This window comes from Carcharhinus amblyrhynchos, chromosome 21, assembly GCF_965287045.1.
Source record: "Carcharhinus amblyrhynchos chromosome 21, sCarAmb.v2.hapA, whole genome shotgun sequence".
Lineage (NCBI taxonomy): Eukaryota > Metazoa > Chordata > Chondrichthyes > Carcharhiniformes > Carcharhinidae > Carcharhinus > Carcharhinus amblyrhynchos.
This window is the reverse complement of record NC_137344.1, coordinates 31249191-31272703: the sequence shown is the minus strand read 5'-3', so window position 1 is coordinate 31272703 and position 23513 is coordinate 31249191. Positions and strand designations below refer to the sequence as shown.

At 41.8% G+C, this 23513-nt stretch overlaps 1 protein-coding gene across 1 annotated transcript in view; it reads right to left on the bottom strand.

The window, feature by feature from the left end:
• The window catches only part of cfap52 (cilia and flagella associated protein 52), a 58106-nt gene that overhangs the window by 11095 nt on the left and 23498 nt on the right, over nucleotides 1-23513 (bottom strand). The window contains exons 9-12 of the mRNA XM_080209216.1: nucleotides 19340-19488; nucleotides 19092-19237; nucleotides 15046-15197; nucleotides 11062-11164 (exon numbers count right to left, since the gene is read on the bottom strand). Of these exons, the coding sequence (XP_080065342.1) occupies nucleotides 11062-11164; nucleotides 15046-15197; nucleotides 19092-19237; nucleotides 19340-19488 (550 nt within the window). The remainder of the gene's footprint in view (nucleotides 1-11061; nucleotides 11165-15045; nucleotides 15198-19091; nucleotides 19238-19339; nucleotides 19489-23513) is intronic.

Below are 23513 nucleotides of genomic sequence, written 5' to 3'. Positions count from 1 at the left end.
GGAGTTTTCCTGCTTTTTGTTTACAGGACATACCTGGGCAATTTTCAACATTGTTGGATAGATGCCAGTGTTATAACTGTGCTGGAAGAGCTTGGCTAGAGGAGCGGAGAGTTATGGAGTACAAGTCATCAGTATTATTGCCAGAATGTTGTAAGGGCCCATCGCCTTTGCAGTATCCAGTGCTTCCAACCATTTCTTGATATCACGTGGAGAGAATCGAATTGGTTGGAGACTGGCATCCGAGATACGTGGGACCACTGGAGGAAGCTGAAATGGATCATCCTCTTGGGACTTCTGGCTGAAGATTACTGCAAATGCTTCAGCATTATCTTTTGTACTGATGTGCTGAGGATGGAGATATTCGTGGATCCTCCTCCTCCAGTGAGTTGTTTAATTGTCTGCCACCGTTCATTACGGAATGTGGCAGGACTACAGAGCATGGATATGATCCGTTGGTTTTGGGATCGCTTAGCTCTGTCTATCATTTGCTGTTTATGCTGTTTGGCATGCAAGTATTCCTGTTTGGTAGCTTCATTAGGTTGACACCTCATTTTAGGTATGCCAGATGCTGCTCCTGACATGTCCTCCTGCACCCTCTATTCAACCCCAGGATTGAACCCCTGCCATGATGCTAATGGTTGAGGGAGGATATGCTGGGCCATGAGGTTGCATATTATGCTGGAGTACAGTTCTCAGGGTAGTTATCCAAACATCTGCAGCTCCTTTGTCAATGATCTACCATCTAGCATAAACTTACAACCATCTTGTCAAAGACCATTAACAATGGGCAACAAAACATACCTGATGAGCAAATGAAAAAAAAACTAACCTTCTATTAATCTGCCATCCTTATCTAGTCTGGCCTACATGTGACTCCAGAGCCACAGCAATGTGGTTGATTCTCAACTGCTCTCCGAAATGCCTAGCAAGCCATTCAGTTGTACCAATTGCTACAATATCTCAACAAAGAAATGACATAAAGACATTTAACTGAGTGTTGTATTAAGGAGCCATAGCAAAAATTGAAGTCAACCCAGCCCAAGGATATCACTGTTAGAATTCCTTAGGGTAGTCATCCAAATATCTTCAGCTCCTTTATCAATGATCTACCATCCAGCATAAGCTTACAACTATCTTGTCAAAGGGATGGGCGATAAAACATATCTCATGAACAAATGAGAAAAAGATATATCGTAGCCTTTCTGAATCTGGCCTTGTGCGAATCTCTGATTTTATTCCTCCAGCCTTGGCTACTGTGGATCCAGCTGCCTGGGTCTAAGCACTATCACTTACCCTTTTTGTCTCTCTTTATCTCTTTCTTTCATTAAGACATTCATTAAAACCTAGCTCTTTGACCAAGTTTTTGATAATCAACTAGTACTTTATGTGGTTCAGTGTCAACTATTGTCTGAAAACACTCTTGTGAAGCACCTTGGGACATTTTACTATGTTAAAGATGCTACGTAAATGCAAGTTGTTGCTTTATAAATTTTAAACTTTCCTCTACGGCAAACCGTTTGATATAGTTTTAATTTGATGCACTAAATGAATTTGCTTCAAAGATTTATATGGTCACAGCACAATTTTTAGTGTGAATTCTTATTAAATACAACTCCAGGCTAGCAATAATACACATAGACAACAGTTCAATAGTATTTAGTCACGACCATCAATGGCATTCTACTTCCAAAGCTACCTCTAACAACAGGATTCCAAGTAAAAGAAAATAAAAAAAATCAACCAAATCTGAATTTTAAACCAGCAATCATCTGGAAACCACATTTTGAAGGTCATACAATTACAAATGGCAAGTAGCTAAAACTAATTTATTTAACTGCATTTCTATCCATTTATAAAAACATCAAAGGGATGACCTTTTTAAATTTCAGATGAGGGACCTGACTGACAATGTTAAATCATCTACAAAGTTACAGGACTGTACACCAGAATTCATGCAAATCTAGCTGATGGGAACTTAGGCTGACAACTCAAGACAAGCTAGTGACTGTGCCAGAATATAAAAGTCATTGTGTAAGATCATTTCAATGTAACCAAAAGGGGCCCCAGAAAATCTGGACAGAGGATTACAAAAGCATGGGAAAAGACCATTCCTGAGAGTGAGTTTGGGAATTGAATCAAATTAGCTGACTGCTTGTTTTCCATCTTTTGTTAAAAAATGAAGTCCTTCATTCAATTGTCATTCTACTATGTCAAAAGCATAGAGAGAAGAGAGGTCTCACAGGAGATGGGCCTGTCATTCTAAGGGACAGCACCTGCACTCCCTCTCAAAAAACGTAGAAACCAGGTGAGACTACGTCCCGACAGCAGGAAGGGCAAGCTAGCCAAGGGACCTTGAGGAAAGTGGCATGACCAGTGAATGCTATTTGCATCACCCAAAGAACATTGGACCACTGGTGTAGAATACTTAATGAGCTAACAAATCAATAAACATCATGAAAGAAAAATTGCTGTGAAGTTGCAGGAATCGAGCCACAAAGTTTGATGATACCTCCAAATCTGAAACTTCAATCAAAGCAAAAGATGGCAGATGCTGGAATATGAAACAGAAACAAATGCTGGAAAATCTCAGCAGCTTTGAACCCTAAAAGCATCATAGGGACTCAAAATGTTAACCCTGAAACTTCAAGTGACTCCTTTGTAACTCCCACCTTTGCCTAATTTGCTTCAGCGACAACTGGCTGGTCACTTGTATTGGTAATACAGTGGATAGCAGCAGATTTTTGGCTGAATCCCCAAATGTGCTGGTATCTGGAACCAAAGCCATCAAGGCTCCAAACACGCAATCAGCCCTGCCTTGCTTAGATATGTCATGGAGGCTTGAGCATGTGAGACCATTACGTCTGATCAAACCACTGTTCAGATGGAGTTGTCCATTGGCACAGGTCTTCAAAGCCTCCATCAGAAACCTCCATCTCAAAACTTGAGCCTCTCCTTGGAAATTAACCCTTCGACACATGATAGGAATTCTTGCATAGTTTGCTAATATACAACACTTCACATCTCAAACGAGTATTCCTTCTATGGCTGCAGCAAAAGGTTTGACTGTTTAGTGGACGAAAGGCAGCCTAGTGAAAGCTTTATATTTGGGAATGCTATCTCTGTGGGGAACTGCAGAGTTGTGTAGTGTTGTATGGACTAGTGGGTTCAAATATCATGCTCAGCCTTTTTAAGAGTACCAGGATGCATCCAGTTCTTTGGTCAACAGTGCTGATTGTTGGATGTCCTTGTGAGTCTGACTTGGCCAAATGAGATGCACATAAATTCAGGGAGAGTAGGATTTGAAGGGAGGTTTTTTTCTGACTGCTTGCCTCTGCTTTGCAATCTGTGTGCATTTGGGTGTCCTCAAAGAATGTTCAGCAGTACACTTAGTAGCTTCCATGATCACTGAGCATTGCAAATGAATTGCATCATTTATGAAACAATGAAACTATCGCTTCATTTTTATTTGTATTGTGCATACAAACCAATAGCTTTAGCAGAATGTTGACCTATATCTCAAAGGGGTAGAAACTACGGCCAGAATGTTACCACTGTTCAAACCAGCTGCTGCAGTGAACAGAGATTTGGCTGGGTGCCAAATTCTCCGACCTTGCTGAAGTGGGAACATGGTGTAAATGGCCGGTAAGATCACGCCCTAGTTTTCAGTAGCACAGAAGTTTGTGACCTCACCAGGAGTTGTGCATTTAAATAGGTGCAATAGGATCAGGATATTAATTTAGATGATCAGTCATGATCAAAACGAATAGTGGAGCAAGCTCAAAGGGCCGAATGGCCTACTCCTGCTTCTAGTTTCTATGTTTTGATACCGCGGGATGCTGGAGTTCTAAGACAAAAAAAGAAAGTGCTGGAAAACGCTGCAGGTCTGGTTGTTCCTGATGAAGACTCATTGGACGTGCAATGTTAACTCTTTCTTTCTTCGTTGATGCTGCCAGTTTGTTGAGTTTTCCAACACTTTCTATTTTTATTCCTGCATTTATGTTAGGCAGGCATTGCACTTCAGGAAGGATTTAGGGCTCTTGGCAGTACCACAGTATAGAATCAAGAGTAATACCAAGCTTCAGGGTGTAAATTACAAGGGTAGATTGCATAAACATGACTTGCATTCCCATGAAGGTTGAAGGAAGAATTGAAGCATTTAAATGATAAAGGTATTTGATTTCTCTGCCCTTATCCTATTTCTTCTGGTGGGCCAAGCAGAATAATGGTACACAATCTCCAACTAAAGTTGGCCATTCAGGACTGATGGGCTGTATTTGCTGCCAACTCAATGCATGCACAACTGTACTGTTTACTCTGTGAACATAAGAACATAAGAAATAGGAGCAGGAGTAGGCCAACTAGCCCTTCGAGCCTGCCCCGCCATTCAATAAGATCATGGCTGATCTGTCGTGGCTCAATTCCACATTCCTGCCCTCTCCCCATAACCCTTAGTCCTCTCTCTCATCAAAAACCCATCAACCCGCGTCTTAAAAATATTTAGCGAGGTAGCCTCCACCACTTCAACGGGCAGAGAATTCCAGAGATTCACCACCCTTTGAGTGAAGAAGTTCCTCCTCAACTCCGTTCTAAACCGCACCCCCCTTTATCTTGAGGCTGTGCCCCCTAGTCCTACTATCCTTTCTGAGCGGGAAGAGTCTCTCCATCTCCATCCTATCCATCCCATTCATCATCTTATACGTCTCAATGAGATCTCCCCTCATTCTTCTAAACTCTAACGAGTACAAGCGTAATCTATTCAGCCTCTCCTCATAGCTCAACCCCCTCGACTCCGGCATCAGCCTAGTAAACCTCCTCTGCACTCCCTCCAATGCTAAAATATCCTTGCGTAAGTACGGCGCCCAAAACTGCACACAGTACTCCAGCTGTGGCCTCACCAATGCCCCATACAGCCGCAGCAAGACCTCCCTACTTTTATATTCAATCCCCCTCACGATGAAGGCCAGCATCCCATTCGCCTTCCTGACCACCTGCTGCACCTGCAAGCTGGGTTTTTGCAACTCATGCACAAGGACCCCGAGGTCCCTCTGCACTGTCGCCTGCTGCAGTTTTTCTCCACGTAAGTAATAATCCTTCCTACCATTATTCCTACCAAAGTGGACCATCTCACACTTGCCAACATTAAATTCCATTTGCCATTTCCTGGCCCATTCGCCCAGCCTATCTAGATCCTTCTGTAGACTCTCCCCACCCTCCGCACAATTTGCCTTTCCACCAATTTTGGTGTCATCAGCAAATTTCGACACCCTACACTTGGTTCCCTCCTCCAGATCATCTATATAAATGGTAAATAGCTGAGGCCCCAGCACCGACCCCTGGGGCACTCCACTAGTCACCATCCGCCAATCCGAATAGCACCCATTGACCCCCACTCTCTGCCTCCTATTTGACAACCAGTCCTCTATCCACGCTAACACCCTACCCCCAACTCCATGTCCCCTGACCTTCTGTAATAACCTCTTGTGAGGTACCTTGTCAAACGCCTTCTGAAAATCCAGAAAGACCACATCCACCGGCTCTCCTCTATCCACCGCCCTAGACACATCCTCATAGAACTCCAGTAAATTTGTCAGACACGACTTCCCTTTAAGGAAACCGTGCCACGTCTGCTCTATCAAGCAGTTCCCCTCAAGATGCCTCGCTATTTCCTCCTTGATGACGGATTCTAACATTTTACCTACAACAGACGTTAAACTAACAGGCCTATAATTCCTCGCCTTTTACCTGGCACCCTTCTTAAACAACGGCGTAACATTAGCCATTTTCCAATCTTCCGGCACTTCCCCGGAATCCAGTGACGTCTGGAAAGTTGTAGGGAGTGAGGGAGTAGGCAGTAGCCAGGACAGAAATAAAGGAAAATAAACTGCTATGATATCTTTGGTGAGGAATCTAGGATTTAGCCTCAAAACAAGGTTCAGAGTTCTGACCCATTAACCTGAGCTTCTACACATCTGCTCACGCTATCCAACAGTTTCAGTTCATAGGTTATTCTTTCTGTATTTTGCCCTTTTGCATGCTTTGTTATGGAGGAAAATTATGTCAGGCAACTGGACAGTTAGCACAGACTAATAAAAATTCTGCAGTATTCAGTGTGCAATGTTGTGGGATGTTTTACAGCTTAAGTCTACACTACAGCTAGTTTCTGGGGACTTGTTTTATATTCTGATTTCTTACCTGTATGACTGCAGTTCTCCACTAACTTTATTGATCATGCTACATCAATTTATAATGGTGTTTTACAATTTTAAAATAGCCCCTGACACAGCTCAAGTTTAGAAGAACAAAATCCATCAGTGGTTTTCTATGCATGTGTAGACGAATGCGCCTGCACAGACGGGTATTGGTGGTTGTCTTTCATTGGCAGAAGACACAGTGATTAAAATGCACTATTTCACCACAGAGGATAGTGGAACCGTAGAACATATTTCCTTAGAAGTTGTATGGTTAGTCAAATTGAAATTTTGAAGACAGAGACTGATAGACTTTTGTTAGATAAGGTTCCCATATCTGGAGAACCTGAGCAGCACAGTGACACAGTAGCACTGCTGCCTCGCAGCACCAGGGACCCAAGTTCAATTCCAGCCTTTAGTGACTGTCTGTGTGGAGTTTGCACGTTGTAAGTGTGGCTTTCCTCCTAGTGCTCTGGTTTCCTTCTATTTTTATTTGATTTGATATGATTTGATTTATTATTGTCACATGTATTAACATACAGTGAAAAGTATTGTTTCTTGCACGCTCTACAGGCAAAATATACCTTTCATAGAGAAGGAAATGAGAGAGTGCAGAACGTAGTGTTACGGTGATAGTTAGGATGTAAGGAAAGATCAACTTGATGAAAGGTAAGTCCATTCAAAAGTCTGACAGCAGCAGGGAGGAAGCTGTTCTTGAGTTGTCTGGTACCTGACCTCAAACTTTTGTATCTTTCTCCCAATGGAAGAAGATGGAAGGGAGAATGTCCAGGGGTGCGTGTGGTACTTAATTATGCTGTCTGCTTTGCTGAGGCAGCGGAAAGTGTAGACAGAGTCAATGGATGGGAGGCTGGTTTGCGTGATGGAGACAGAGTCGATGGATGGGAGGCTAGTTTGAGTGATTCCACATTCCAAAGATGTGCAGGTTAGGTGAATTGGCCATGCTAAATTGTCCCTTGTTCCAAAATGTGTAGATTAGATGGATTACCCATGGTAAATGATGGGATTACAGGGATAGGGTGGGGGAGAGGGCCTGAGTAAAATACTCTGGCAGAGAGTCAGTGCAGACTCAATGGGCTGAATGTACTGGGCAACTGCAAATAGTCTAAGCTAAAACCGCTGGATCACATCAAAACCAATAACACAGACCTTTCTCGTATGCCACAACTTTTGTGTGTTAATCTATGCCAGCCTATTATTTTGAGGAAGCACTGGGGGCAAAGCTATATTAATGAGTGAGTGGCTGAGAAGTTTAGTAGATATATCTCACAAGCATCACAAAAAGATCAAGATATTTCAGAATATTATTGTATAAACGGCATTAATCAGTTTTGTGCAAAAATTATGCAATTATGCTTTTATGCTACTGTCATATTAGAATGTTCTTGGAAATTTTGGACCTAAATGTTTCATTTATTGTTAGGGTAAAATTTGGTTTGAGCTATACTAAAGCAATATACTCAAATTATTTCCCAGTGTACCAGCAAATTGTAATTACTTTTCATTTTAAATTTATAGACAGGTAATGTCAAGATGTCAGGATATCAACAGCCTTCTGCAAAGCAGATAATTTGAACAAGGCAGGCATAATAATGGAATCATCTTATTAAAAACATAAGTTTCAGTGAACACAATTAAATGTGTGGAGGCTTTGGGGATTACTTAAAATCACCAGTCATTGTAAATTAATTGTTGAAATTGTAACATGTGTCATTCCTTCAAATAAAATTCAGTTATCCTATGCTGCCTGGTGGAAACTACTTTGAAGGGACATGGAGGCAAAGTTATAACACTGTACCACTGATGCTCCAAGTATGCTCCCAACATGCATTATATTAGTCAGTGAGGATGATCTTTATTGGAGCAGTCTTGAAAGAGTTACTCTGGGAGTTGAATTAGCTTGCACAGGCACCCAAACCACATCTTCACTCCAACCATTCTTAGGCTCAGTAACTCCTCCAAATTAGTTCAATTACGTAACAAGCACTTTATCAAGCTAATATCATAATACAATGCGATGCACTATATGTAAAATGAGTCTGAGTTCAATGGTTTAAGTCAGCAGCTTCATCCAATAAGAACAGAACAGAGAGGTGTGATATTGATCACTAGTTTTAATGGGGTTATGTGATATTTGCAAAGGTAAAAGAGTGGGGCAAATAAGGACAGGCAAGGGGCATGGCTGAGATATTAAATAAATACTTTGCATTTCTCTTTACCAAGGAAGATGATGTTGCCCAGATTATGGTGAAATTTGAGGTAATTCAGACACTCGAAGTTGGGAAGGATGGGGTATTGGATAAGCTATCTGTATTTAAAGGCGCCAAGATTGGATAAGATGCATCCAACAATACTGAAGAGAGCAGAAATCACCAAGGCACTGACCATAATTTTCCAGTCTTTCTTAGATCCAGAGGTGATGCCAGAGGATCAGAGAATTGGAAGTGTTAAAGGGTGCAAAGATCATCCCAACAGCCACAAGACAATCAGTTTAACTTACATCATGGGGAAGATTCGGAAAACAATAATGCAGGAAAAAATTAATAGTCACTCGGGAAAATTTAAGGAAAACCTGCATAGATTTGTTAAGGGCAAATCATGTTTCTCTAATTTACTGGCGTTTTTTGATGAGATAATGCTGTTGATACCTGTACACGGACTTCCAGAAGGCACAGACTTCCAGAAGGACACCTTTGTCAAAATAGTCAATCAATCCAGAATAGTCAATCAATCCTATTTATTGACTGCAGCTCAGCCTTGAACATTATTATTCCCACAAAACTCATCTCCAAACTCCATGGTCTGGACTTTGGCACCTCCCTCTGCGACTGGATCCTAAACTTCCTAACTCACAGACCACAATCAGTAAGGATAGGCAACAACACTTTCTCCACGATCATCCTCAATACCGGTGCCCCACAAGATTGTGTTCTCAGCCCGCTAGTATACTCCTTATACACTAATGACTGTATGGCCAAATCCCCCTCCAATTCAATTTCAAGTTTGCTGATGACACCACCGTAGTGGGTCAGATCTCAAACAATGACAAGACAGAGTATAGGAATGAGATGGAGAATCTAGTGAACTGGCGTGGCAACAATAATCTCTCCCTCAATGTCAACAAAATGAAGGAGATTGTCATCGACTTCAGGGATTGTAAAGGAGAACATGCCCTTGTCTACATCAATGGGAATGAAGTAGAAAGGGTTGAGAGCTTTAGGTTTTAGGTGTCCTGATCACCAACAACCTGTCCTGGTCCCTTCGACCCGACATTATAGTTAAGAAGCCCACCAATGCCTCTATTTTCTCAGGAGACTAAGGAAATTTGGCATGTCAGCTACAACTCTCACAAACTTTTACGGATGCCCCATAGAAAGCATTCTTTCTGGTTGTATCACAGCTTGGTACAGCTCCTGCTCTGGCCAAGACTGCAAGGAACTACAAAAGGTGGTGAATGTAGCCCAATCCATCACGCAAACCAGCCTCCCATCCATTGTCTCTGTCTACACTTCCCGCTGCCTTGGCAAAGCAACCAGCATAATTAAGAATGACACACGCCCCGGACATTCTCTCTTCCACCTTCTTCCTTTTGGAAAAAGATACAAAAATCTGAGGTCATGTACCAAACAACTCAAGAACAGCTTCCTTCCTGCTGCTGTCAAATTTTTGAATGGATTTACCTTTGCATTAAGTTGATTTTTCCCTAGCTATGACTGTAATACAACATGCTGCACTCTCTCGTTTCCTCCTTTATGAACGGTATGTTTTGTCTGTATAATAGCACGCAAGAAACAATACTTTTCATTGTATGTTAATACATGTGATAATAATAAATCAAATCAAATCATTTGATACAGTGTCACACAACAGACTTGTGGGCAAAGTTGGAGCTCATGGAATATAAAGGACAGTAGCATCATGAATACAAAATAAACTGAGTGATAGGAAAGAGAGTAGTGATTAATCAATGTTTTTGGGCTGGAGGAATGTTTGTAGTCTAACCCGCAGTGTTCCGTATTTAGGCGCATGTTCCCAATGTATATTACTGACAAAACCTTGGTGTATAGAGCACAATTTCAAGATTTGCGGATGATATGAATCTTGGAAGCATTGTGAACTGTGAGGAGGATAGTGTAGAACTTCAAAAGGATTTGGACAGGTTGGTGGGCAGATAGGAGGCAGATAAAATTTGATACAGTAAAGTGTGGAGTGATTCATTTGGGTTGGAAATACATGGAGAGACAGTATCACTTAAAAGGTACATTTCGAAAGGGGTATAGGAGCAGAGAGACCTGGGTGTATATAAGCATAGGTCACTGAAGATAGCAGGTTGTGAGGGTATTTAATAAAGGATACTGTGGCTTTATTAATAGGGTTATAGAGTACCCAGGCAAGGAGGTTATGTTAAACTGGTATAAAACACTGGTACGGCCTCATGGAGTATTGAATCCAGTTCTGAACATTGTACTTTAGCAAGTGTGTGAAGTCATTAGGGAGAGTACAGAAGAGATTCAGGAGAATAGTCCCGGGGATGAAGGAGCTTCTGTGGAGAAGGTTGAGTGGAGATTTGATACAGATATTATTCAAGACACGAGGGGTCTGGACAGAGATAATTGGGAAAAACTGTTCACGCTGGTTGAAAGATTGAGAACAAGAGGCCAGAAATTTCATGTAACCGGCAAAACGGAAGCAATGGAAACATGAGGAGAAACTTTCAACACAGCGAGTGATTAAGATCTGGAATGCAACACATGAGAGTGTGGTGAAGGCACACTCAATCGAGGCATTCAAGAGGAAAATGGATTATTTTCTGAAAAGGAAGAAGGTGTATGTCTCCATGTACGAATCTTCTTACCTTCCTATCTTTTCCACTTGTTATTATTTGATATTCCTCAGGATGGTAACACACACATTTAAAAAGGGTGTTTGCCAAAATCATCTGATTTCTTGCAAAGCGTCTGTAGGAAATAAGCAACATGTAATTTAGGGATTAACAATAAATACACTAATTTCCAAAGGTAAGGCTGGGTTTAAGATTCATCAGGGATAATAAAAAAGTTCCATTTACCCTATCCCTTTCAACCTTTCTCTTTTTACCCCTAAGAATTCTGACTAGTACAATATTACAGTTCAAGTCCACAATCCACACTCGAATGATGAAGCACAGGCTCTGAATGTTTGGCCATGTGCTGCACATTTTGAACATGATCTCCATATGCAAGTTTTTTAATATTCAGTTCCTAAATAATCATCATTAGCAAGAATTCTTTAGTACAATTTTGCCTTTATAGTGCAGGGAGTCATACAGCATGCCAGTCAAAGTGCACCTGCTCCAAGTGAAATCTAGAAATGACTTCTAGACGAAAGTTTGAATAAGGCAATGCTTCTCATCTGCACTACCAGACTGGTACATGTGTTTACCATCAGAATCATCGGATTTCTACAAATGCAGAATGCCAAACGATTCACAATTCATACTATACAGCCAACACCACCATCTGCTGGTGGATAAGTGTGAATACAATTTCTCAGGTGCATTTGCTGCATAAATAAAATAATGGTTATTCCAAGGGAGAAAACATGGTTGCAGAGGTTGGAATTCTCTGGGGGTAAGGGGGATGGAGTGGGTTCTATGACAAGATGGTAGAGCTTAGATTCAGCAGCAAAGATAACTCAAAAAGGTCTTTTTATCTTGACAGGAAAGCTATTCAGTACCATCAAGTTGAAAGAGTCTTGAAAAGCAGATGTTCACTAATTAGACTTGTTATTTTTATTTTTAAACAGAACACAGGGGTTTATGCCAACTTGGTTCATTGCTAGCACTTCACCTATGAATCATAATGGTGCAGAATCAAAACTAACTCCAGAGGACTCAGTTCATAATCTTGGCTGACAATCTAGTTATATTGAGAGAGTACAGTAATGTTAGTAATGCCACCTTTTAGATAAAACATTAAACCAAGGACTGTCTACCCTCTCTAGTGCACATGAAATCATTCAAAAAGAACAAGGAGATCTCCTTCATTCTTCAACCAACATCATTAAAAACACATTAAGCGACCATGGGTGGAATTTTCCGCACCCGCAGCGCCGCACCACCCCTCCCCCCACCCCCCACCGCCCCCCTCCAATGCCCCAAGACCAGAAATTCCCACCCGAGGTCAATGGACCTTTAAACAGTCTGCCAAATTTTCTATCCCACCCACAATGATACTCATGATGGGTTGGATGAGAAATTTCCAGCCCCGATGACTTGCTGTTGTTGTGGGATGTGCTTGTGAGCAAATTTACTGTCAGGTTTGCCTATGCAGCAACAGTGAGTACATTTTAAGTGCACCTCACTGGCTGTGAAACACTTTGGGACATCCTTGCTGATGTGAAAAGCACTATATAGATAGAAATTTGTTCTTTCAAGTATCAATAATCTATAGAAGCTGATGAATTTTGCAATTTGAAAAATTTCCACTCCCAAGTTTTCTTTCTTAATTTATCAGATATCTCTCTCTTGTACGCATAGCCAAAAGCTATTTTTGATTACTTTGATCTCAGTCTATTGACCTTCTTTGTCTTACTGTCACATCTGACCAAAAATGGCATCATCCAGTGGTAAACCTCCCTCCAAGGATTTTGATTTCAACATCAAGATCTAATTGTCTCTGGATATATTTCTACAGTTCTGACTACAAAGAAAGGAAATAAAATGCATTTCACTGTTATCCCATTTAATTGTCCAAGCTTTCTATATCTAAACTGCAGTTTTTCTTAAATCTTGCTCCTTTGAACTGAACACTAAAATGGTCACTTCCCCTTTCCTTTCACCCCACCATTGGCAGCTTTGCTTTCAACCATCTAGACTCAGTTGGCAGAACTTTCCTGTCCTGCCCGCCATGGGAATTGTAGTAGGTGGGACAGAAAGTTCGGCGGACCATGCAAAGGTCGACTGATCTCAGGTGGAAATGTCTGGTCTTCGGGCGAGCACGGCTGGAAAATCCCACCGAATGACTTGGAATTTTCTCTCTACACTCTTCCATCTTTCTATCTCCTCTTCTTTTAATTCTCGAATCTCATGGGGCAAATTTTCCTGTTCTACCTGCCACGGGAATCATAGCAGGTGAGGGGCGGACCATGGAAAGGCCTGTTGGCCTTGGGTGGGATTTTCCGGTTTTGGGGAAAAGCAGCTGGAAAATCCCACCCCATATCCTTAAAAAAGCTTTTAGTCACCCCCTCCTAAAGCAGCCATTTTTGTCTCATCACACTCCTATGAAGCACCTTGGGATGGTTTTTGAAGTATATAAATAAAGGCTACTGCTGTTTCTGATCTTAAATAATTATTAAAGATTGAGAAGCACATTACAAATGCAGAATACAAGATGACCTTTATCCCGATGTACAGGAACATCATGCATGTTAACTCTTTCAATTACAGCAAAAAAAAGCGTAACTTCTCAAAGGGTGTGTGAGAAGCAAACTGAGTTTTAACAATTACTTTAAAAGTTCCAAGATTGACTGAATTTTAAACCTCAAATGTATATTAAAGTATAAATTTACAAAAGTCTATAAATCTCCTAAAGTGTGATCATAGTTCACTCAAATCCACCCTCTTTCACAGTGTTAAAATCAGAGTTAGAAAAGAACTAAGTCTATTTTCCAACCATGCAGTGGTGAATTTTGCTCCTTGGCTCTGATCAACTACTTGGACCATAATTTTAAATGCCCTTCTGCCTCACCCCATCCAGTCGGAAGGCTACGCTGAAAGGGTGAAAATGTTAGAAAATGTGGTGGAACACCATATAAGTGTCATTGTTGATAGAGATTGGTAACAGGTAACTGATGGGGATGGGCAAAGGTGCAGTCAATTAATTGAGCAGTGACTGAGGCTAGTGGTTCATTTGATATTATATGCTTCTGATGATACATCCACTGACCCTTGATCATTCATGCTCAGTCATTGAATTTCTTGCAGTAACATATCCAGGTCTTTGAGAGGTTTAACTTCCAACTATATGTTCCCAATCTGTTCTGAGAATGTGGCTGAATAGTCTCTTAGTTCCTCTCCTCCTCTCAAATGACTTCTCTCCTCCTTTTCGTCTCCTCTTGTAAGGTCTCCCGTGCTGTGTCCAAAAAACCTTAGAGCTAGCTGCCATTCAACAATGTCTCCCAGGTCAAAGTCACTTCCAGCATGACTCCAGCCCCAACCACAGTACACTTGAAGAGGTGCCTGCCAGTTTTATGCAATGCAGGCAAGCTTTAAATGGTGCTAGCCGCTTATATTGGTCTCCTGCTGAAAAATCAAACAAGGCTAGTGATGGTTGGGCACTAAAATCATTGAAGTAAGCAGGCAGAATGATGTTGATGTGCTGCCTTTTTCACAATCAATGAGCACAGTTGAATCCTGCATTGCTTTCTGGTGCTACTGAATTTAGATCTCAGAACCTTTTAGTTGAAGTCAATTGAGAGCCTCTCAAAGTTGTAGTATCCAGAAAGTAACATTCAATAAATGCAAGACTCTCAACCTAATGCAGTCTATGATACTACGTTGTAATTTTACTAAATAGTTTTGCAAAGTTTAGAGACAAGTTTTTGTGAAGTAGGGACAGACAATTGGGACAAGTTGAAAATGGGATAGTATTTATATAGTTTTTGTGTTTGTAAGTAATGGGAATCAAAAAATATCGCCCAAAACATTAGATTTTTGGAGCCTCAAAATTACTATTGCTGTATAAATGGTGACTTAAAGAAACCCAATGAGAGCAGGACCAGGAAGTGGGAATACCGAATGTGCACAATGCTCATAGAGTCTTACACGTCTGAGAATGATGTTACATTTTCAAGAACTTACATTAAATCCCAGATGATACAAGTGCCATCAAAACTTGCCGTTACACATTCTTGGTCATTTTTCTTCATTTTAATGCAGGACACTGTTGATGTGTGTTCCTTCAGGCCTGCAGTAAACTTCTGAGTCTTCGGTGTAATTTCCCATATCCGCACCTAAAATTAATGTAAAGATAGTTTTAAAATGGGTAATTAGAATGGTTAATCATTTTGAGATGGGGAGGCAGAATCCACATAATTGAAATACAGAAGAACATGGAGTGCAAATTCAACAAAGGCTGTAACATGTGAGCATTGTGTTATCACCTGGCCAACAATTGCTATTGCTATCTGTAAGATTGTTGGGTAGCATGGACATGACAATTCATTTTCCTTAGAAGCTACTTCAGCAACCGTTAAATTTTGCTCCAGTATCAGTTTTGAATTTAAGTTTTGCACTGCTGTGAGCAATGTTTAATTTAGCAGAAATGTCACCTTTCCCCAGTCTTGCAGTAGAATGTTTCCAGAGGCCCAATGCTATGGCTGCTGTGATTGACCTCCAGCTCATTGACTCTGTTCATGTTCCAAACTTTGGAGGAGCAGCCAGTTGCAATGTGGCTAGTGGTAGTGGCGAGTTGCTGTGACTTGGACGAGCAACAGTTGGCAAATCGATTCCATTTGCCACAATTGTTGCAACATCCATTAAATGTGAAACACATGCTCCTCTTTTGTACCACCACAGTTCGGGCAGGGTGTGTTCTGTGTCGCAAAAACTTCTGTTTCCCACCTTAATTCCTTGGTGCTTCTCTCTATCTTTTCATTTATCATGCAGATACTGATGGTGGACTCTAACATGAGATTTCTTCCTCAGAGCGACTCTTTGTGCACAGCATCATTATGTATTTTACAGACCTCGCGGCCTCTCACGAGTTAGTCAGTGAGGGTACGGAAAGTGCACTTTTTTGTGCCAGGATTTTCAAAGTCACAGTATAGGATTGTACAGACTTGTTGGGTTTCTGGTTAGAGGTGTTAAAAAATATGTCTGTCCAAGATTATGGGGGTGATTATCCCAGTCCGCTGCCAGCTCGGAGGCCGTTTCACAGGCTGCCTGTTGGATGCTGTGGCCTCTACTCATCTCAAATCTATATTTTTTGCCGTAATCTGCTCCATGTCAGAAATCAGTACGGAGCTGATTATTATATGGAAACATGATAATCATATCATTATTATATGTCCATAAATCTAATCAAACAGATTGAGTGTCAACCTGCAAATCCTTCCAACAAGCCAATGGCTCGTGGTAAGAGCAGGAGAGACTCCTGGTCAGCCATGGTACCCCTCAAGCTATAAGCTCCTGGCAACAGACTAACAATCTGTTTCAGGAATTACTAACTATGGAAACAGGCAAAAGTCTGCCTTAGTGCACAGATGTGGGAAGAGAATTGAAATTGGAAGGAGAATTTAAGTTGTGTGCAAATGTATAGGAGCAGCATCATAATACTACCTTCAATAAATTCTGCTGGGCAACTGTGTGGAGAGAATGACCACACCAAATGGAAGTAGGTTTTGTGGGACAGCCAACAACTTGCTTTTGGCACAACTGGGCTGCAGTGTGACAGTGCAGACACTGACAATGCTCTTGCTGATGACTCTGCTCAGAATTTACACCAGTGCCATGCACAATTTCCTTTTGATTTGGAATGGGCTTAACCTGACAGATGAAAGTCTCACCCAGCAGTTGTTCAACAAGTAAGCAGCAGCTAAGTAAGAAAATAAAGGCCGGAATTTTCCAGCCATTCTCACCAGTGGGATCTTCCAGTTCCCGGCAGTAGGGGGATGCGTAGAATGGGAAACCCCATTGATAGCGGATCAAAGGATCCAGCCTTTGACTGTCAACAGGTGGCAGGCAGCCTCCGCAGCCGTGGATCATGCCACGGGAGGTATGGAAAATCCTGCCCAAAGTCTCTTCTAATTATTTTAGCTACCTAAAGTTAGCTGTGAAGTACTGTACCCAAATAGGGCAAATTAAAAGTAGTAACTGGAAAGGAAAACCCAGTTTGACACTACATGCACAAAGAGTAGGACAAATCCAATCCAGTTGTTTACTGCCCCATCAATCGTCAGCAATGTAATAAAAGCTCAGGGGGTCATCTGCATCCGAAACGTCAGCTCTTTTCTCTCATTACAGATGCTGCCAGACCTGCTGAAATTTTCCAGCATTTTGTCTTTTGGTGATAAAAGGTGCTGTTGACAGTGCTGCTCAGAGACACATAATCACCATTAACCTGTTCACTGATGTTCAGTTTGAATTCTACCAGGTCAATTTGGTTTCAGACCTGACTATAACCTTGATTGAAGCATGGACAAAGGAGCTGAATGCCAGGGGGAGCTGAGGTGAGCATGTCTGCTCTTGACATCAAGGCAACATTTGATCGAGGTGGCATTTTGAAAATGTAGATTGTTCATGTGACATTAGCGTCACTGACAATGCCAACATTTATTGCCTGTCTGGGTTCCTCCATAATTGAGGATGGATGTGTTCGTGGAGTCTCCTCCATCTGTTAGTTGTCTAATTGTCCACCACTAATAACAATAGGATGTGGCACAATTGCAGAGCTTTGATCTGACCTATTAGTTGTGGAACCACTTAGCTCTGTCTATTGAATGCTGTTTTTGCTGTTTAGTATGCATTGGCACGGAGGCACAGCTGTTAACACTGCTGCCTCATAGCACCAGGGACCTGGGTTCAATTCCTGGCTTGGATCACTATCTGTGTTCTCCTTGTGTCTGCAGGTTTATTCCCAGTGCTCTGGTTTGCTCCCACACTTCAAAAATGTATGGGTTGGATGGATTGCCATGCTAACTTACCCCTTAGTGTCAGGGGGGTTAGCAGGCTAAATAAGTGGGGTTACAGGGATAGGGCCTGGGTGGGATTGTGGTTGGTGCAGACTTGATAGGCCAAATGGCCTCCTTCTGCACTGTAGGATTCAATGATAATCCTGTGTTGTAGTTTTGCCAGGTTGGCATCTCATTTTTAGGTATGCCATGTCATGCTCTTCTACACTCCTCATTGAACCACGGTTCATGGTAATGGTACAGTGAGGAATGACTGATGCCATACAATTCTGTTCCTGTTGATGTCTCACAATGCCTTATGAACTACTAGATATATTCTGATTGTGGGATTGCTCTCCTTAGAGCAAAGAAGGCTGTTGTTATGGGTAGTTGTTCAAAATTGTCTATGCTTTTGATAAAGTAATTAAGGCAAAATTAGTTTCCACTAATAGAAGGGTCAGTCAATCACCAGTGGATGCAGAAAATTGACAAAAGGACCAAAAGGGAAAATACTTTTTTCCTTACACAGCAAGTTGTTATGATCTTGAATTCATTTCACTTTAGAAGGGAACAAGTACTTGAAAAATAAATAAAAATGCATGACTATGGGGAAAGAGGACAGGTGAGGGAGTGATTTTTAAAAGTTTTAAGTTTTTTTTTATTAGTGCCACAAGTAGGTTTACATTAACACTGCAATGATGTTACTGTGAAAATTCCCTAGTCACCACACTTCGGCATGTTCATGTACACACAGGGAGAATTTGGCATGACCAATGCACCTAACTAGCTCATCTTTCAGACTGTGGGAGGAAACTGGAACATCCAGAGGAAACCCACGCAGACATGGGGAGAATGAGCAGACTCTGCACAGACAGTGACCCAAGCTGGGAAGTGAACCTGGGTCTCTGGCTCTGTGAGGCAGCAGTACAAACCATGCCACCCAGAGTGGAGAACTCTTTCAGAGAGTTAACATATGCATGAGAGGTGAACGTGCTATAAGACTGTATATCTATTGCTTATTTATTCTGTGCCATAAAATGGAGGACAGGCAGGCAACAGTTTTAAGAAGTTAATCAAAACCACCAGTTAGCTGTATTTCAATACCATCTTATAGTACTTCCATATTGGAACCCAGTAAATTATAATGGCAAACCTCTATTGTGTTGTGCAGCAATACATCAAGCACAACCCAATCATAAAGACATATATTCTTAGACTGTGACATGTTGTACATACCTGTCCTTCACCACCTCCACTGATGATTTTCTTGCAGTCGCTAGTGGCAGTAATTGCTGTGACACCATCTGGATGAGCACTGTGGATTGCATACATTAATTTGCCTGTCTCTGGTGTAAAAGCACGAATTTTCCCATCATTCCATGCTATGGAAAGTTAAAATCAGAAAAATAACTCAAAATAAGATAAAATGTACCAAATGTAGGAAGATGAAATTCTAACGGTTTGAAAAATATATTAGTACCTACCACTAATAATGCTTCTCCCATCTTGCATAAATTCAATGGCATTGCAAGTCATATTTGGCACAACAATGCGCAGAAGTTCTTTATTGGTGGGGGTATGCCAGATTCTTATTTCACTCTTAGAGCATGTTCCAAACAGGTCTGAAGTTCCACTATATTTGGAACAAAGAGACAGTAACATAAGGAAATCTTCCTTTAAGGCTTTCCTTCAATATTAGCTGCAAAAAATCATGATTAATTGAAGAAGATATCCTATACAATTCATTTGGCTTTTTTGTACATTTACAATCTGCAAAGAGACCAATAACTATTAAACAAAAATCTGAACTTCTAGTTATGAGATGAAAGAATGCCACACAACAAGATTTCACATTTCAAAACTTTTAATGAGACAAATGGAACAAAATACTATTAACTAAACACTATTTTCATTTCGCAGGCAAATTGTATTTAAATTACCAAACAGAATGTGCTTCTACTTTAAATGACATCCGAAAACTCCAATTTTGTTACATTACTTGTCTCTGTAATATACATCCAATTCTCCCGGAATCAATCCAATGTAATTTACAGCTCCCAAGGGTTTACTTCTGTTCTTTCCCATCTTATCCTATACAGAGAAAAATTTTCGACGGAATTCCCTTTAGCTCCAGCTAGGAAAAGCCTCTTGTTTTAACTCCTCACAAACTTGATCTTCAAACTCAGCGTGTGCATGTACCTGCATTCTGTATGAATTCAGCATAATTAAGGACCCCACGCATCCCGGACATTCTCTCTCCCAAGTTCTTCCGTCAGGAAAAAGAAACAAAAGTCTGAGGTCATGTACCAACCAACTCAAGAACAGTTTCTTCCCTGCTGCCATCAGACTTTTGAATGGACCTACCTCGCACTAAGTTGATCTTTCTCTACACCCTGTAACACTACATTCTGCACTCTCTCCTCCCTTCTCTATGAATGGTATGCTTTGTCTGTATAGCATGCAAGAAACAATACTTTTCACTGTATACTAATACATGTGACAATAATAAGTCAAATCAATTCTTGGGTCAGAATTTTCTCTGTTTAAAGTGCAGCTCTGATTCACTCTTTGGCTATCTTGGATCTGGTGCTATGTAATGAGGCGGGTAGAATTAGGGACCTTGTGGTGAAGGATCCTCTTGGGGAGCGTGATCATTGTATGGTGGAGTTTCTGGTGCAGATGGAGGAGGAGAAAGTGGGTTCCCGGACACGCGTCCTCTGTTTGAATAGAGGGGAGTACGGTAGGATGAGAGAAGAATTGGCGAATGTGGACTGGGGGAGCGCGTTGGAAGGAGGGTCTGCTGAGGAGCAGTGGAGGATCTTTAAGGAGATCTTTCTTGGTGCTCAGCGGAAATTTATTCCGATGGTCAAAAAGGATAGTAGGAAGAGAGGTAATAAGCTGTGGATAACGAAGGAGGTGAAGGAAAGTGTTAAGTTAAAAGCGGAGGAATTTAGAGTAGCTAAGAGTAGTGGGCGAGATGAGGATTGGGAGAGGTTTAAATGTCAACAAAGATTGACAAAGAAGTTGATAAAGAAGGGTAGGAGAAACTATGAAGCTGGGCTAGCGCTTAATATAAAAAAGGATAGCAAGAGTTTTTATAAATATATAAAAAGGAAGAGGCTGGCTAGGGTGAATGTTGGTCCTTTAGAGGATGAGAAAGGGGACCTAGTGGTAGGGGATGAGGATATGGCTAAGGTATTGAATAACTTTTTTGTTTCTGTCTTCACGGAGGAGGACATGAATAATTTGCCGGGTGTTAGCGATGGAAAGGTGGTAGGACTGGAGGGTCTTAATGACATTACTGTTACTAGAGAGGCGGTGCTCGACAGACTGGAGGGGCTCATTGTGGACAAGTCCCCAGGACCGGATGGAATGCATCCGAGGGTTCTGAAAGAAATGGCGGAGGTGATAGTGGATGCCTTGGTGGTTATTTTCCAGACGTCGCTGGATTCCGGGGAAGTGCCGGATGATTGGAAAACGGCTAATGTTACGCCGTTGTTTAGGAAGGGTGCCAGGCAAAAGGCGGGGAATTATAGGCCGGTTAGTTTAACGTCTGTGGTAGGTAAAATGTTAGAATCCGTCATTAAGGCGGAAATTGCGAGGCATCTTGAAGGGAACTGCGTGATAGAGCAGACGCAGCACGGTTTCATTAAAGGGAAGTCGTGTCTGACAAATTTACTGGAGTTCTATGAGGATGTGTCTAGGGCGGTGGATAGAGGAGAGCCGGTGGATGTGGTCTTTCTAGATTTTCAGAAGGCGTTTGACAAAGTACCTCACAAGAGGTTATTGCAGAAGGTCGAGGGACATGGAGTTGGGGGTAGGGTGTTATCGTGGATAGAGGATTGGTTGTCAAATAGGAGGCAGAGAGTGGGGGTCAACGGGTGCTATTCGGATTGGCGGATGGTGACTGGTGGAGTGCCCCAGGGGTCGGTGCTGGGGCCTCAGCTTTTTACCATTTATATAGATGATCTGGAGGAGGGAACCGAGTGTAGGGTGTCGAAATTTGCTGATGACACCAAGATTGGGGGAACGGCAAATTGTGTGGAGGGTGTGGAGAGTCTGCAGAAGGATCTAGATAGGCTGGGCGAATGGGCCAGGAAATGGCAAATGGAATTTAATGTTGGCAAGTGTGAGGTGGTCCACTTTGGTAGGAAGAATGGTAGGAAGGACTATTACTTACGGGGAGAAAAACTGCAGCAGGCGACGGTGCAGAGGGACCTCGGGGTCCTTGTGCATGAGTTGCAAAAACCCAGCTTGCAGGTGCAGCAGGTGGTCAGGAAGGCGAATGGGATGCTGGCCTACATAGCGAGGGGGATTGAATATAAAAGTAGGGAGGTCTTGCTGCGGCTATATAGGGCATTGGTGAGGCCGCAGCTGGAGTACTGTGTGCAGTTTTGGGCGCCGCACCTGCGCAAAGATATTTTGGCCTTGGAGGGAGTGCAGAGGAGGTTTACTAGGCTGATACCGGAGTTGAGGGGGTTGAGCTATGAGGAGAGGCTGAATAAACTGGGCTTGTACTCGTTAGAGTTTAGAAGAATGAGGGGAGATCTCATTGAGACGTATAAGATGATGAATGGGATGGATAGGATAGAGGTGGAGAGACTCTTCCCGCTCAAAAAAGACAGTAGGACTAGGGGGCACAGCCTCAAGATAAAAGGGGGGCGGTTTAGAACGGAGTTGAGGAGGAACTTCTTCACTCAAAGGTGGTGAATCTCTGGAATTCTCTGCCCGTTGAAGTGGTGGAGGCTGCCTCGCTAAATATTTTTAAGACACGGGTTGATGGGTTTTTGATAAGAGAGGGGATTAAGGGTTATGGGGAGAAAGCGGGAAAGTGGAACTGAGCAGCAACAGATCAGCCATGATCTTATTGAATGGCGGGGCAGGCTCGAAGGGCTAGATGGCCTACTCCTGCTCCTATTTCTTATGTTCTTATGTTCTTTTGCTTTTCACCTCCCAGCTAGTTATGGACCAAACAAGACCAACCGCTTCCCTCTGTGATTTTGTTTTGGTTTTATAGGGAACCCTGATCTGAACATACCTCTGTTTCCCAGTGGCAATGGGAAACATGCTAGTTCTGTATGAAAGTATAAATGTTAATTAATTATCTCTGATCACAACTGCCTTTTATCTTAGAAACAAAGGGACATTTTCCAGCACAACTGCCTACAGCCTGATATTTAGGAGACTTAGGGTCTCCTCATTGTGAACTTGGAAACAGTAACCATTGTCACCAAGTGGAAATACCTGGCACCTTTCTCTCAACAAAACAATCTAGATCTTGCCGTCAGGTGGATCCTGACGTAAGTCACACGATGACTTTCATGTACCTTAAATCTAAAGATTCAGCCCCAACTAAAACACTCTATAAACCACAAAATGCAGCCCTGAAACAAATTAATCCAATTAACCTTACAATTGTAACAGTACATTTTGTTCTATCACATTAATAGCTTGGAAGAGATATTGAAACAATAAATAATGTACAAGGGGTTATATTAATATAGTTTAATTTATACCGTTTGCCAGACCATTTCAGAGAGCATTTTAAGAGTCAACCACATGCTGTGGATGTGGAGTTATATGTAGGCCAGACCAGTAATGATGGCAGATTTATTTTCCTAAAGGACACTAGTGAACCAGTTGGGCTTTTACAACAAT